This window comes from Rhamphochromis sp. 'chilingali' (assembly GCF_963969265.1).
Source record: "Rhamphochromis sp. 'chilingali' genome assembly, chromosome: 17".
In the NCBI taxonomy this organism is placed as follows: domain Eukaryota; kingdom Metazoa; phylum Chordata; class Actinopteri; order Cichliformes; family Cichlidae; genus Rhamphochromis; species Rhamphochromis sp. 'chilingali'.
In genome coordinates this window covers 7,875,126-7,889,936 of record NC_137944.1, presented here as the reverse complement: position 1 = coordinate 7,889,936, position 14,811 = coordinate 7,875,126, and the positions used below count along the sequence as shown (strand labels likewise).

At 40.0% G+C, this 14,811-nt stretch overlaps 1 protein-coding gene across 1 annotated transcript in view; it reads right to left on the bottom strand.

Annotated features, from left to right (window-relative positions):
* khdrbs3 (KH domain containing, RNA binding, signal transduction associated 3) overlaps positions 1 to 14,361 on the bottom strand; it is a 160,803-nt gene extending 146,442 nt beyond the window's left edge. Inside the window, exon 1 of the mRNA XM_080862699.1 lies at positions 13,914 to 14,361. Within this exon, the coding sequence (XP_080718825.1) occupies positions 13,914 to 14,004 (91 nt within the window). The 5' untranslated portion in view covers positions 14,005 to 14,361. The remainder of the gene's footprint in view (positions 1 to 13,913) is intronic.
* Between the last annotated feature and the right edge of the window lie 450 nt (positions 14,362 to 14,811).

Sequence of the window (14,811 nt, the reverse complement as noted above, 5' to 3'; positions counted from 1 at the left end):
AAAAAAATATTTATGCCAAAAATGCTCATTTTAAGTAATCTGATTACAGGTGACTTTTGCGTGTTATATAAGCACAATTTAAAATGTTATATTACATGGTCAAATACAGGTTTTTTGCTTACTATACGTTTAGTTTTTACCAAGCATATTTTTCTTAAATAAATAATTGTTTAAACAAATAAACCTTTGATTTTATAAATTTAAGATACAGCTTACTCAAGATTGTTGCTATGTTTATGGAGCCAAATAATTTTGGCTCTTTTTTTTCTGATATTCATGGTATTTAGTACTTACTTGAGAATTACTTGCTAAGCGTACACTGTATTGTGCACATCAGGCAACCATGGCATTAACATCAGTTGCAGTCTTGTTTCTGTAGTGCACGTAAATATAAATAATTCTTATTTATCTTTTTACCGAGCTGTAGTTTATGATGGGCATATACTGAAAATGGCAAATGGAATATGGAGTATAACTGGCACATTGGTACACATGTGGTACATTGTAAAACCAAAACAGTGAGCTGAAAGCCACTAAAAGGCCCCATTTAGCTAGAGGAAAATACAGATAAGTGACATTTCTCATTGGGTTCATCACTTTAAGCAATTCCGTTTTCATTACATACATTTGTCATGGTTTTCTTCCAGGCCTTTAATGACATATATCAGCGGTCCCTAACCTTTTTTGCACCACCGACCAGTTTATGTCCGACAATATTTTCACGGACCGGTCATTAAGGAGTCATGGAGAAAAAGACAAAATAAAACCAGTACTGGTAGCAAAAAAAAGAAGACTTATTCATAACACACAGGAAAAGACCCAGGGAAACTGAGTTAATGATAAAAACGCTAAAAAAATAACGATAAAAACCGATAAAGATAATCACATAAAGATAATCCCACCTGAGCCTAGGGGTGGGCGATAGAAACGATATAAGATAGAAACGATATAAATTTGGCCAACGATAGAGATTTTGACTATACCGCTCTATCGCGATAGCGCATGTTGATGATGTCATCAAGCGGCACCTGTTTTGGTTGAAACCATCGCAGCGGCTAAAACTATTATCATATGCAAATTATGCCGGGCGAAAGTCATATCAAAGAGATGAAGCACTTTTGAAATATGGGGAAAGCCAAAAACTGCGCTTCCTCCACTTCCGTAACATTGATTCATTAATGTTGAATTCTCTTGCAGCTGCTCTATTCCCATGTTGTTGCAGTATATTAATAACTAACCTCGTATTGTGGACGAATAATCTCAGTTGTTCTCTATCTGCTACCCCTGGGAAAAATTTTCAGAAATCACAATATCTCTTTCCATTGCTATGCGGATGATATCCAAGTCTATTTCCCTCTGGATTTGGATCTCCAATCCCCGCTATCGCCGTTGCTTAACTGCCTGTGTGATGTCAGAGACTGGCTATTGCATAACTCGCTTACCCTCAATGAAAACAAAACAGAAATTATCGTCTTTGGTAGCCATATGCCGTTGAAACAGCTATCGGGGACCTTAGGTTCTTATGCCAGTCATCTATTGTCTACTGTCAGAAATCTGGGAGTAGTGCTGGACAGTTCCCTCAAATTAGATAAGCAAGTGGCTGCAGTGGTAAAAACCAGCTTCTACCAACTACGCCAAATTTCGAAGGCAATGCCTTACCTACGACACAAGGACCTTGAAAGGCTCATTCATGCTTTCATAACCTCTAGACTGGACTATTGTAATTCTCTTTACTTAGGCCTCCAACTCTCCCTCATCCAACGCCTACAATTAGTCCAGAATGCCGCAGCACGCCTTTTAAGCGGCATTAGAAGACAGGATCATATCACTCCTATTCTAGCTAACCTCCATTGGCTTCCTGTCAAGTACCGTATTGTTTTTAAAATTCTTCTATACACTTTTAAAATCTTAAATAACTTGGCACCCAGTTATTTGATTGACCTTCTTAATTTATATATCCCTACAAGGGCACTCAGATCCTCTAATCAGGGGCTCCTAATGCAACCAATGTCTCGACTAAAGACGAAGGGGGATCGTGCCTTTGCTTTTGCTGCACCAAAACTGTGGAACAGCCTGCCGGTTGATGTCCGTGCGTCGGAAACTATTCAATCTTTCAAATCACGGTTAAAAACCCATTTGTTTAAGCTTGCCTTTCAAACTACTTAGCTTAATTTCTTCCCGGTTCATGCTTGTTGCAATAGTACCATCCTATAACTGTATTTTTTGTTGTTGATTGTTTTCTTTTGCTGTAAACCTGCAAGTATGGCTCGTCTGTGAAGCACTTTGTTGTACCTGTGACTTTTAAATGTGCTATAGAAATAAAATTGAAATTGAAATTGAAAATTCTCCTGACTGAAGTTTGGCCCGTGTATAGCATCCTGCTATGCGATTGCATTTGTCCCTGACCACCAGAATCCCTCACGTTAACTTTTATTGAGTGGAAGAAAGGTTGGCGTTCATCCTCCAGCTTCACTGTGCTAATGTTATGCTAACATAGCTATGTCGCTAGCAATCACGTAGCACAACATTATATACCAGGTAGTCCAATTTCAGTAACCCTGCAAACACCACTGCTGTTTGGTTTTCTTTCTTCATTTATGTCGGAAGTGGTAGCAGAGCTGTACGTTTTAATTAGTTTCAAAAATCTCTCAGTCAGAACATGGTATGTCATGTTTAGGTGTAAACTAGCGAGCTAACTTCCTGTTAACTTATAACTCCGTTAAATTTAATAACTTCTGTTTTCATGGATGCATGGATGTTAAACTTAATTGTTACACCTGGTAAAGCAGCAACGCTGATGATTTTATTAAAGATTAAGGAATTTAGACCGTTTTTAACTCTCAGTGTTCGTTTGACTTTGGGACCTAAAGGGACGGAGTTTTGGACTCAGATTACTCCGTGAAGCTCCTCACTACGGCAGCCGTAATGCTCTGACAATCCATCAAGCAGTGCGGCTTACCAAAGTTGTACTAAAACATTTTTCAACAGATTTCTGCACGCCAAAATCAGTTCGAGGTCAGTAAGCACAACCAGAATTTATACATAAGGCACACTCTCGATTTTTGAGAAAATTAAAAGGATTTTAAGTGTGCTTTATAGTGTGGAAAATACGTTATACAGAAGAAAAGAATATATCGCGATATATATCGTTACCGCACTTGCTTCAAATTATATGCGATATGAATTTTAGGCCATATCACCCAGCCCTACCCGAGCCTCAACTCGGGTATCAAACGACTCAGTACCGTTCCATGGCCCGGGGGTTTGGAACCGCGGACATACATAATAATTATTATTAATATTATTGTGCAACACAGGTGGTTTAATCACTAGCTCCTCTACTCTATATGTTGAATAAGGCAACCATTTTTTACCCCTTCAAGGGGGTAAACACATATGTATATTTTTTATGTATAAAAAATATATGTGTGTGTTCCTAAGCAGTAGAAGCTACATATTTGTACCATATTTGTAAAAGAACATTGCAATAATTTAATAAAATTGCATGAGCTGTAAGAATTGCAAACTATTAAATATAAGAAGTTTCTCATAGTTTTTATTTCTCATATAAAAAACAGCTAATAAGCAGCTCTGATACACTCATTTATAATTGTGTAGGAGTGTGCTCTATAGCTCATGAGTTACACTTTGAGATTTGTATTTGTTAGTCAACAATGTGTTATTTCTCCTTTGAAAACACACAAAGCCTAGCTTTAAAGAGAAAATATACGCCCACATGTATGGAATGAAAAATTAAATTCCACATACACCAGTATGTGGCTGAGAATAACGAAGCCCTATGTAAATATGTGCTTAATAAAAACACATCAACTTCTACCAGAAGAAGATATATATAACATATAATACAGAAAAGTTTAGTCATTTAAATTAAAAGGTGCTAATGGAATTGTAACATTGGGAAGTATACATTTATATGTATTGTTGTGAATTTTAAAATGGATGCATTTTCTAACAGCCATTCATACACAATACACACTTTTGGAAACAGAGACACAGTAAAAATCAATTTCTGTCTCTACAGTTGTCTACACTAATACTAAAGAGTTGGGTCTTAACTATGTGGACCACGTTGAAGGCCCAAAACAGATACATATACATATATTCATACTTCTTTGCAAATTTTGCCTCATTTTAAGGATTTTAAGGTTTACTACCAGTCTGTGTGTGGCCAAATAAGTTAAAATACTAACTTTACTTTTAGATTTTAAGGTTTTACTAAATTTAAAGTAGATAAAAAAACATTTAATATGTTCTAAGAAGTATCTAACTCTGTATCTGTCTTTAATATTGGTGGTGACTGCTGGGTTTTCTCTGGTAGTCAGGTTCCTCCCACAGGAGTGTGCTTTATTGCTTATGAGTTTTTTTTATTTGTTAGTCAAACGCTGTTTTTTTTTCTTTCGAAACTCACAAAGTCTAGCTTTAAAGAGGGAGAAATCCGCCTACATCGTTGGAACACAAAATCTAATTCCACATATATATCAGTAGGTGACTGAGAATAAAAACACGACTTGATAAATATGGGCTTAATGAAAACGCATCAACATCTATCAGTCTTCCTCATGAAGGCAACAAAGAAGCTATATATATATGTTTTATATATCTATAAAACAGCAGGTTGCTAATGGAAATGTTGCATTGTGAAGCAAATATGTATTGTTATGAATTCTAAAATGGACACATTTTCTTGCACACACTCATACTTCATATACTCACTCAGAGAAAAGGATGCAGGAAAAATCCATTTGTGTACCTACAGGAATAATCTACATGATTACTGACTGAATAAAATAATGACATGAATAATTATTGGACCTTAAGGTAACTATGTGCACCGTTTTAAACGTCCAAAAGGTTCATATATATGTTACCAGGCAGTAAAAGATACATATTTGCACCTGGAAGTAAAAGTATGTATCCTTTACAACACCAGGAAACATCCAAAGGACAAAAAAATTTTCTCTAAGAATTTAAGATTTGTTCTCCTGTCCTCTCACAGGGCAAAGATGTACATGCTAGGTAAGTATTCCCCAAATCTATTGTGGGTTCAGATACAAAATAAAGCTTTGAGGAGTCAGTAAAGTTAGAAAGGCCACATACATAACTACCCAACTCAAGAAATTACCTGAATAGGTACCCCTATGTCACCCTTTGTAAAGGGTCTTCTTGTTAAAATAAGTACCCCCTCAAAAGGATACAATAGACATACCTAAGGACAGAATATGCTTTGAGCACTCAGAAAAGTGTTTTATGAATGCAGTCTATTTACCATTCTAATTGATAACTAGTGATTGTGTTTGTTTACATGTACCAGTGTGACTCTATAACTTGAGTAACATTAACATACTCCAGGTTTTACATTTTAACTGTATTAAAGCTTATCAGGTGCACCTTCGAAGCGGCTCATTACTGCTGCCCTAATGAGCGAGAACATGCATTTCACATTAGCGGAGAAATCAAGAAAAATATGTGATCCGTCACGCCTGCAAACAAGCAGGATTTTGGAAATAGCCGGGGTGTGCCTGCGTTCGTCCTGGCCTACAATTCACCCCTGGATTCCAGTGGGAGCTGCTGCGAAGCAGGAGACGGCGCTCCGCAAACAGCCCTCAGCCACGGCAACGCTCTGCAGACTCGTCTGCATGCAAAGCCAGTTTCTGGAGCTCCGCTTTTCTGCTCACTTACAGTTCACTTGCGAGTTCACTACATCTGTGGGTCAGATCACCAGTCAGGTCATGGCCTCAGACAGATTCAGTGCTGTGGCTGCGCCTTCACCTCCACCTCGCTGTGTGGCTCAGCGTGTCGGCCCGCCGCAGAGCCGCAGATCATTATCACTATCAAGTACTGTTTCCCCAACAAAATGATATCTCTGCCTTTGATCCTATGCCAAAGCTTATTTCTGCACACTTTGGGCATTGTATCCCACAGATTGCTCTCACTCAGGACACAAAATCAAGCATGGCTAAAAATACCCTCTGTTCTTCTGATGAGACGGAAATGTATGAATTAACAATAGGAGCATCATGTCTGAATTAAGGTTACTTTCCCACACCTGCTCATTTTTTGCAGATGTTCTGTGTGTGTGTGTGTGTGTGCGTGTGTGCGTGCATGCGTGCGTGTGTGTGTGTGTGTGTGTGTGTGTGTGCGTGCGTGCGTGCGTGCGTGCGTGCGTGTGTGTGTGTGTTGGGAAAGCTAGCTCAGGCTGTTAATGTAATCCAAACATTGTGCCAGGCTCCCGCTGTGGAGTATCCAATTAAAAAAAGCATCTTATGTGTGGGACTGAGGTTACAATGTCCAAACTGGGCCAGAGGTCCTGAAAGATTCAGAGCGGGCTGCATGCAGCTCTGCAGACACATCCTGAACAAAGAGAATACATCTGCTGCAAGGAGACACTTGTTTACAACTAGAAACCCACACAAAAACATGACTGTCTGTCCTTTGAAGCACAGCAAATTTTGTTTCAATGATCTTTAATAATCAAAGGTGTACACAAAAAGTTTGTATCTTCTGCCTGATATTGTGGAGGACTGCAAAAATGCCACGGTGGGTGGTACAACTCCAAGGTGATCAAGGCTGTCAGCTTTACCTCCTTTTAATATTTAGCTCATCAGTGTGCATCGAGGCTGCAACGTCAAACGAGAGCTGAAAAATCTTTGAATCTCTCGCATTTTCGTCACATAGTCTAGCACCTCACTTTAGAGCCAAACAAAATGAGTTGACAGCGAGGAGCTAATCAGGAGTAGAGTAACACCTACACGCAGAAAAAAAGCTTACATTTCCAAAAGCATTATCAACAAGACTGTCAATAATGTGTCTTTAAAGTTGTCCTCTTTTTTTCTCTATGCTTTTATGTAACTTTCTTTTTGAATTTTGTTGTCATGGCTTGTGTTTGGTTTAAGACATCCATCTGTAACACTTTTCTCTACTCCATCAAAAACAAGTAAGTAAAGGTTCATCCAATATTCATTTTCTTTGTTGATGCTGTACTATTAAAAAGACAAGGCCTGGTCATTTGTAAAGAAGTTTGCACTCATTTCCATTATTATTACTATTAGGGCTGAACGATATATCGCATTTGCGATAATATCGCGACATGATCAAGTGCAATTTTCTAACCGCAAAGGCTGCGATTATACTCTGGACATGTCCAAATTCATGGGCTGCATCCTCCTGAGGCCGCATTTGTAGACCGATTACGTCACAGCGACGCGCCGAAGGCTGTCCAAATTACTACCATATCCCAGAATTCATAGCGCGGCTACCATATCCCAGAATTCATAGCGCGGCCCAGCCAAACTCCAGTTTCCAGCAATGGCGGCCGCTACTAAGTTTTAAAATTACTCATACTAATCTTTCTGGGTCACAAAATAAACTTTTAACATATTTTCAGGCGAGAAAGTAGTTGTGTAAACATCAAATATCTGCTCGGTTTATCAAGATATCCCATATTTGCAAAAGTGCTTCGACGTTTTCAGAGGCGTCTGCTACCCACCAGCTCGACAGCTAGCCAGGAGCTCGAGGGTTACTGATGCGGCCGAGAACGGCACAACTCCCGGCACATCATTTTCAGATCACCGCGGAGTTTCGCTGCTCGGGTTAAACGTAATATATAAGTCACTTAGACAACCTAAAAATGTTATTGTTGGGCTTTTTTCAGTGTTTTGTTTGTTCGTGAGTAAATCGGTTTGGCTGAGATTAAAGTTATTAGATTAGATAAAATAAAACTTTATTAATCCCCCGGGTGGGTTCCTCCTTGGTTTTCACACAGCTGACTAAACGTCAAACAGAAAACTGATTAAACAGAAGTATGAGACAGTCGAGAATTTACACCAGTGTCTGGTTATATTTTAGATAGCAAGGAGCAGACGGCTGAGTTTATTAAACTCCACCGAGACAGCGGTGACGCTAATCAGAACTAGACCGTCCAATTTCACGCCTTTAAACTTTAAAGGCGTGTTTGTGTGTGTGTTTATACAATTGCTATTATTTTTGCACTTTATGTGTAATGTTACTCACTACAGAGATCAGTAAGATGTGTGTATTTTTTATTTATTAGTTTTATTTATTTAATATTATTTTTTAATTTAATGACTGTCTAGTAGTTCACAGATGTCGAAAAACTGAGTGTGGTAAAGCCACTGATTTTTTTTATGTATATTTCTGCAATCTGCACATTGTACTGACTTTCATTTTAATGTTTACACCAGGGTTCCTTGCCAGCACTTTATGCTCAGATGTTTGTAAGCTAAAAATAAACTATTGTGTATGTTCAAATATACTGTTGTGATTGAAGAAGTTAAATAAAAATGTCAGTCATCAATTCATGCATCACCTCATGTCATCATAACAGAGGTCTGTCTTCCAGGAAAGAACAGTTTAAAATTAATGTAATATAGTATTGGCCATACTATATGATGTATTGCTTGTCTTTGTTTAATAATACAGAAGACAAATACCTTAAAAAATAATCGCATATCGCATCGCAATCGCAATATTGGGGCAAAAAATCGCAATTAGATTATTTTCCATAATCGTTCAGCCCTAATTACTATTAATATGTAGAATTTGTAGACAGGGGAGGATTTCTAGGACCTCATGCTTTATAGTTTCCATAGCCCTGACCAATCACATTTGAGCAGGCTTTGCTGCAAGCAGGTAACTGGCCTATCGGACATCATGTGGCCTTTAACTTATCTAATTTTGCTAATTTGGCAAAGCAGCTGATGAGTTCCCAGACTGAGTTTAAACAAATATAAAATGTATTAACATATCATATGTGCTAACCATAACTTTAATACATTTTGGGAGAGCAGCACCAACAGTAGCGAATGGTGCTTTGCAATATCAAACTGACAAAAAATACAAGAATCTAAATTATCTGTTGAGATTATTTAAAATATAACACTAAATGTTATATTTAGCTACAGCTCAGGTGGTAGAGCAGGTCATCTACTGATCGGAAGGTTGGTGGTTCGATTCCTGGCTTCCCCTAGTCTGCATGCCAAATATCCTCGGGCAAGATACTAACCCCAAATTGCTCTCCGATGCATCCATCGGAGTATGAATGTGTGTGAATGTTAGCTATAAAGCACTTAGAAAAATGTGCTTGTGTGAATGGGTGAATGCACAAGTTGTGTTAAGCGCTTTGAGTGCTCAGATGAGTAGAAAAGCGCTATATAAGAACCAGTCCATTTACCATTCAGGGCATTTATTTTTTTTTACATAGTTTAATAGTATCATTCACATCATAACATAGCTCAAAAGCTTCTGTGTTAATTACAGTTAGGCGTGTCCACAACATAGACAGCATAAGCAAGGTAAACTGTCAATAAAATCCATAGAACTGCACAGTTAGGTTTGAAAACTGTTCCATAATTTGAGGTCTGCACTTTTGACGTTGAAACAGAGAGTCAGTGGGACTGTGTCTTGCTGCTACATCATCTTAAATCAGTCATGTGATTTGGCCATTTGTTGACTCTCGAGACTTAATTATAAAATGTCTCATTAATCCTAACCTTTTAATATGTGTATATTCACATGCTAACCTTGTTGTAACTAGGGTTTCTACAACAAGCAAAGCCAAACAGACCTCAGCTGACCTGTGCTGCATCTATCCACTGGGAATTCCCGGTCACAACAGGTGGAAACAAACCCAGCCTCAGAGCTAGTCTACGCCTAGTGCCAGTCCCAAGATCGGATAAATAGGATGGTTGCACGATGAAGGGCCTCCTGTCTAAAATGTATGCCAAATCCATTGGATCCATCAACTGTGGCAATCCCTTGGAAAAAGCTTCCCAATGCCCCCCACCTTTTTCTCCTCCTGTTTGCACAGGGACTGTAGCTGCTGGTCTCTCTGCACTACCACAAAATTAAGAATTAACAATTGCATCGCACTTCATGAATCCTGTACAACACTGTATCAAGTCCCTTCTCCCCTTATAGTCACCAGGGTCTGGCAACTTTTCTAATGGAAAGACAGTGGCTCCTAAAATTTATTTTTACACTCTAAATTTATTTTCCTGTATTCTATGTGCATTACTACAGTGACTGTAAGCTAGGCTTCCAGACCTGCAGGTGATGTACAGCTGAACACTGCACCTGAACGCCTCCTGTGCAGACCCACGCAGAGCACCAGAGCTGCTGCTCTGCTAACATTCTGCACGCTGCGCAGACACACACGGCTTAAAGCAGATTCATTTCCCCCAAGTCAGCAAACAGTCCCACCTTTATCTATTATTTTACCGCACATTACTTCTTAGATGCTTTGATGTCATCACTCGGGTAGCATGGCTTGCTAGATTTCTCCAATTTGCATCTCCACTGAGTGAAGAGAACAATAAAAGCCTTGTTCACTAAGGGGAACAAAGCACACAGTGGATCACATCAAATATGAATTGAAGCGAAGTAGAATTCCAGTAATAATGTGAAATTTAAGATTGTTTCTAAGATCCTGGATGAACTTTTGCTCTCAAAACAACTAGTTAAATTCACAATGGAAATAACAATTTTTTACAGTCGTGATTTCATGTTAATAACAGACGCACTTCCTGCCACATGAGGTGTTTTCGTACCTGGAAGCACTTCATTAGTATGCTGCTGAGGATTTTTCATTCCAGGCAGACTGTTAGTCCTGCTTGTCTCTTGTTTTGGCTTAAGATATTCCTCCAGCTCCAAGAGCCTGATGCTGCCTGTATGCGGCTTGTCACAGGGGGAAGAGATATGCTCTTTGCGGGAGAGGAGCTTTGCGAATGGCTCAAACTTATCAAAGCAGTCCGCCCCGTCCCCGAGCTTCCAATACAATGCCCCCCTAATTTTTCCTGAATGGAAATCTCTCCAGACCTGGAGTAATCTCATATTCGCCGTGTGCACGCAGTAACTCCAGTTACTCCGGCTCTGTTCCCTGCATCCCCTGCCAATTGCATAATCAAGTCCAGAACTCATCAGCAAGATGGCAGAAGAAGTGCTCTATTAAGCCGCATCGTGTTCCATCTGTTGTGTAAGAGAGAGATAACAGTATTTACAGTTTTGGAGTTGTGGCAGACTGTTTCGGCCAAATTTTGTGCACCGCAGAGTACCGCTTACTTCATAAAATGTCACGGATTAATTCTGCCACTGCGACAGCGTCCAAGTGCAATCTTTGCCCTCGACGAAAATATCGCCAACTAACTTTATTGGAAGTACTACATTAAGAACTTGTTGTACAATATTTTACTTCACACTCTTTTTTTAATTTCTTTTTTGGCATATCCTGGCCCATACTTTAAGTATTCACTCACTTTTATTCCATTCCGGTAAGAGGCTAATATTTGCTAGAACTCTACAGAAGACCTGCCATGTGGATAAAGGTCTTTAAGAGAGAGTCTGTCACAGAGGTGGCTGGTAAGTGTCTTTCAACTAGCATTAAGGATTCGGTGCTGCCATCTTCCCTCTATCAGCAAGGGAAATGAGTGTTGTTAGAAAAAAAAAATCTAACCTAGATCTGAAAAGGAGCTGATAACCAAAAGTGCTGAGTGAAACAAAGGCTTATCTGCCTTACTGAGTGGAATGAATTTACCTTACTGTACATGAATCAGCTCAATGAAAAATGCTGCTTTTTCAAATAAGACCCAATGGTTGATATTGTGAGGCCTCCAAAATATACAGACCTAACAGAGGACAGTTACTCTGTTAGTCTAGAGTCACTTCTGTTTACATTTCACTATATATAAAAAAGGAGATCAAAGCCTTTTGGCTCTTGCATTTTTCATTGTCTACCTTCCAGTAAAGAATGTGCCACACTTTTAAACCAGTCACTTTCATCAGTAAGCTGTGAGACAGAGCAGCGCAGTGGAATAGTTTTATTTATAATATTGTGCAAAAACCTGTTAAAACAGAAAGTCAGTCACAGAGTTTGTGCTTTACACTGTGCTATCTATATTTTTAATATTTAGGAGCATGTATAGGAGTGTAATAGAAGTATAATTGCTTCATTTTTCTGTGTACGCTTCTGTCCTTGCAGAACCTTGTAGAAAAACAAGGTGCAACACTCACTGGACTGTTAACGGGACATGGAATATTTAACACACCTGACTTTTACATAAAACCACCATGTTTTTATTACGATTTACTCCGAAAAGAATTTGAGCAAACTGACCTAAAGAAAAGTTAGTTAACCTAAAGTTAATCCCATCCAAGTTCTTTATTTTCGATGTGCCGTACTTAAGGACGAGTCAAGACCTTGACATCTCTAATTTTAAGTTAGATACCCATTACACAACCTCAATACAGTAATCTTTATAGTACGTACAGTCAGAAAATGTTGGCATAAAGGACCCATTTTTAACTAAGTGTTTACATCGTGTGTTAAGAGACAGCTTGTGTTCATATCCCCCCCACACTGCAGCACATTTGAACAATATTAACAATGATCATCTCAGTCATAGTGGCCCATTAGCAGCTCAATCTTTACACTGTTCTCGCACACGCAAACACTGGGAGCCGCAAAGCACATCTACACTAATCAATCTTTGTCCTCAACACAACTAAAACAACCAAGGCAACAGCACAAATTTAGAGATTTGGACGCAAAAGTGAAAGCTCAAACAAGTATGCACAACTATACTCTTCACTAGGTGTGCAAAACAGACGGAAAACTCAAAATAATTAAGTACATTTTAAACACCTGCATACATTACATTAAAGAGCCTATTTTAAATTAAGGGCCCACCCATTAACTGCTTTCCTGATTTCCCTTTTCCTGTCATTTTCAGATCACTTTACATGTTCTTTTATATTGGCTCAAACAACCAGGGATCAAAATAACCTGTAAACTGATTGTAACTATGGCAAACTCCAGCATCTTAACACCATTAAACTTGATTCGTGCCTGGCTTTGCTCTGAGCCCCAGCGAACCCTTTTAACCCTGAGATCCCCCAAGTTTGCGAGACAGCGAGTAGAACTGGCGCAGCTGTCGGCATAAAAAGAGCTGGGATTCAACAGAATTAGTTACAACCCAGAAGGACTGCTTACAGACCTGGGCTCCTTGTCTCGTCTGTTACCTGTAAAGGCACCAACAGCCTGCTCGACTCTCGAACAAAGCCCGTGAGTGCTGCTTGAAGGATGCACTTGGCTGCTGTAAAAGCACACTCCTTAGAGCTCAGGAGTCTCCAGAAAGTGTTTGCAAGAGAAAAAGGGGGGGGGGGACCCCGACAGCTTCAAAGCAGGACCCTGTGCAGCGGATTAATTAAAGCGTCTGCATGCGAGCGCTTTTGTCGCTCCATCCACACACACACACCATTTCAGTCACGTCCGTGTCTTCAAAATAGGAAACACTTCTATCTGAATAAAGAGCGATTATTCCTGCGCTGGCACCACAGCTCACACATGTCAGCACGGGGATAGAGATGAGGGCAGCCTGTAAACTGAGATGTCATTCCGTTCCTTTCACGAACTGCAGGCTAGCATTTCACGGTATGCCATCAGAAAAAGAAAAAAAATATATAGGATATTCAGATATTCACTTTACCGGCATTTCCCCGGCTTTATGACATATCATATCCACTAATTGCAAACTAATTAAGACGAGCTGAAATGTCATCATTCACGCCAAGGCTTGGCCAATTTAAAGGTTTGAAGGTGCAGTGTTTAGTCTCTCCTGCCATATTTTATTCACTACTGGAGGCTAAAGCACAGTGTGAGCATGAAAACTTGGCAAAAACAGCCCTGTTGCTAAAAAGCACCTGGCTGTGCTAGTGTGACCAAGGGGAAATTTGTAAGTACCTCTTATTTTTAACTCAAAAGTGGGCGGACTGCTGATGTCGTGTAGCCTGGAGACCAAACGTTAAAAACTAAAAGTTCTTACTAAACATTTTTCGCGCAGCTCAAGTGTTTACTTCAGTGTTTATCCAGGGACGCTTACCTTGATCCAGTAGCCGCAGGGAGTGCTGAAAAGACGGATCCAGCGTGTCCTTCTCTGCCATGAGCTCCGGTAAGTACTTTTCGCTCCCCATCTTGTCCTGCGCTGCTTTCTGGGCTTCCAGCTACACTGCTCAAACGCAATTCAAGAAAAGATCAAAACAAAAACTTGCTCGGCGTCCAGGAGGCTCCAAGTTGGGAATATTTGTGTGGGGGGAGGAAAAAACGCGGGCTCTAATGTCATCCGCGCTCGCGCTAGAAGAGCATTTCCCAGTCCTCGCGGAATACACACACACTCTCTCTCTCTCTCTCTTTCGCACGCGCGTGCGCGCACACACACACAGTGAGCGTTTAAATTTGAACGGTAGGTTTTATCCCATCCAAGCAGAAGGCAAAGCCCAGCTACGCATTACACCCGGAGCGGTCCTCTCCTCTGTGGGTGAAGGGGCTCTTTGAAGCTCCCTCTGTTGTATCCAGAGCTGAACCGAGGCGGAGGCAGTGATTGGTCGCCGCGCGCTCACGTAGCGGGCGGAAGGGGGCGGAGCGACACTTGGGAGCTGTCCGCGGTGCTGAGTCCCGCAATTACCATATCATTATCATAAAATCACCATGAAGAGTGGCAATTGAGAAACACCCAACTAAAGCAAACACTCCAAGAGTAAGAGTGTGTTTTGTTCTGTGCAATGTAAATAATGCACATTACTTCCACTACAGCTACACTCTAAAGCCCCTTTATTTTTCAAGATACACAGCACAATTTGCAACGAGTAAAAAGATGCTATTAGCATAATAAGTTTGTGTTTGAGCACTGGGAGACACAATAAGGGTGTCTAAACCAGGAAAGTGTAAGTTTCAGAACCAGTCTACGACAGCCATTCCTTGTTATATTAATCCGTACCGAA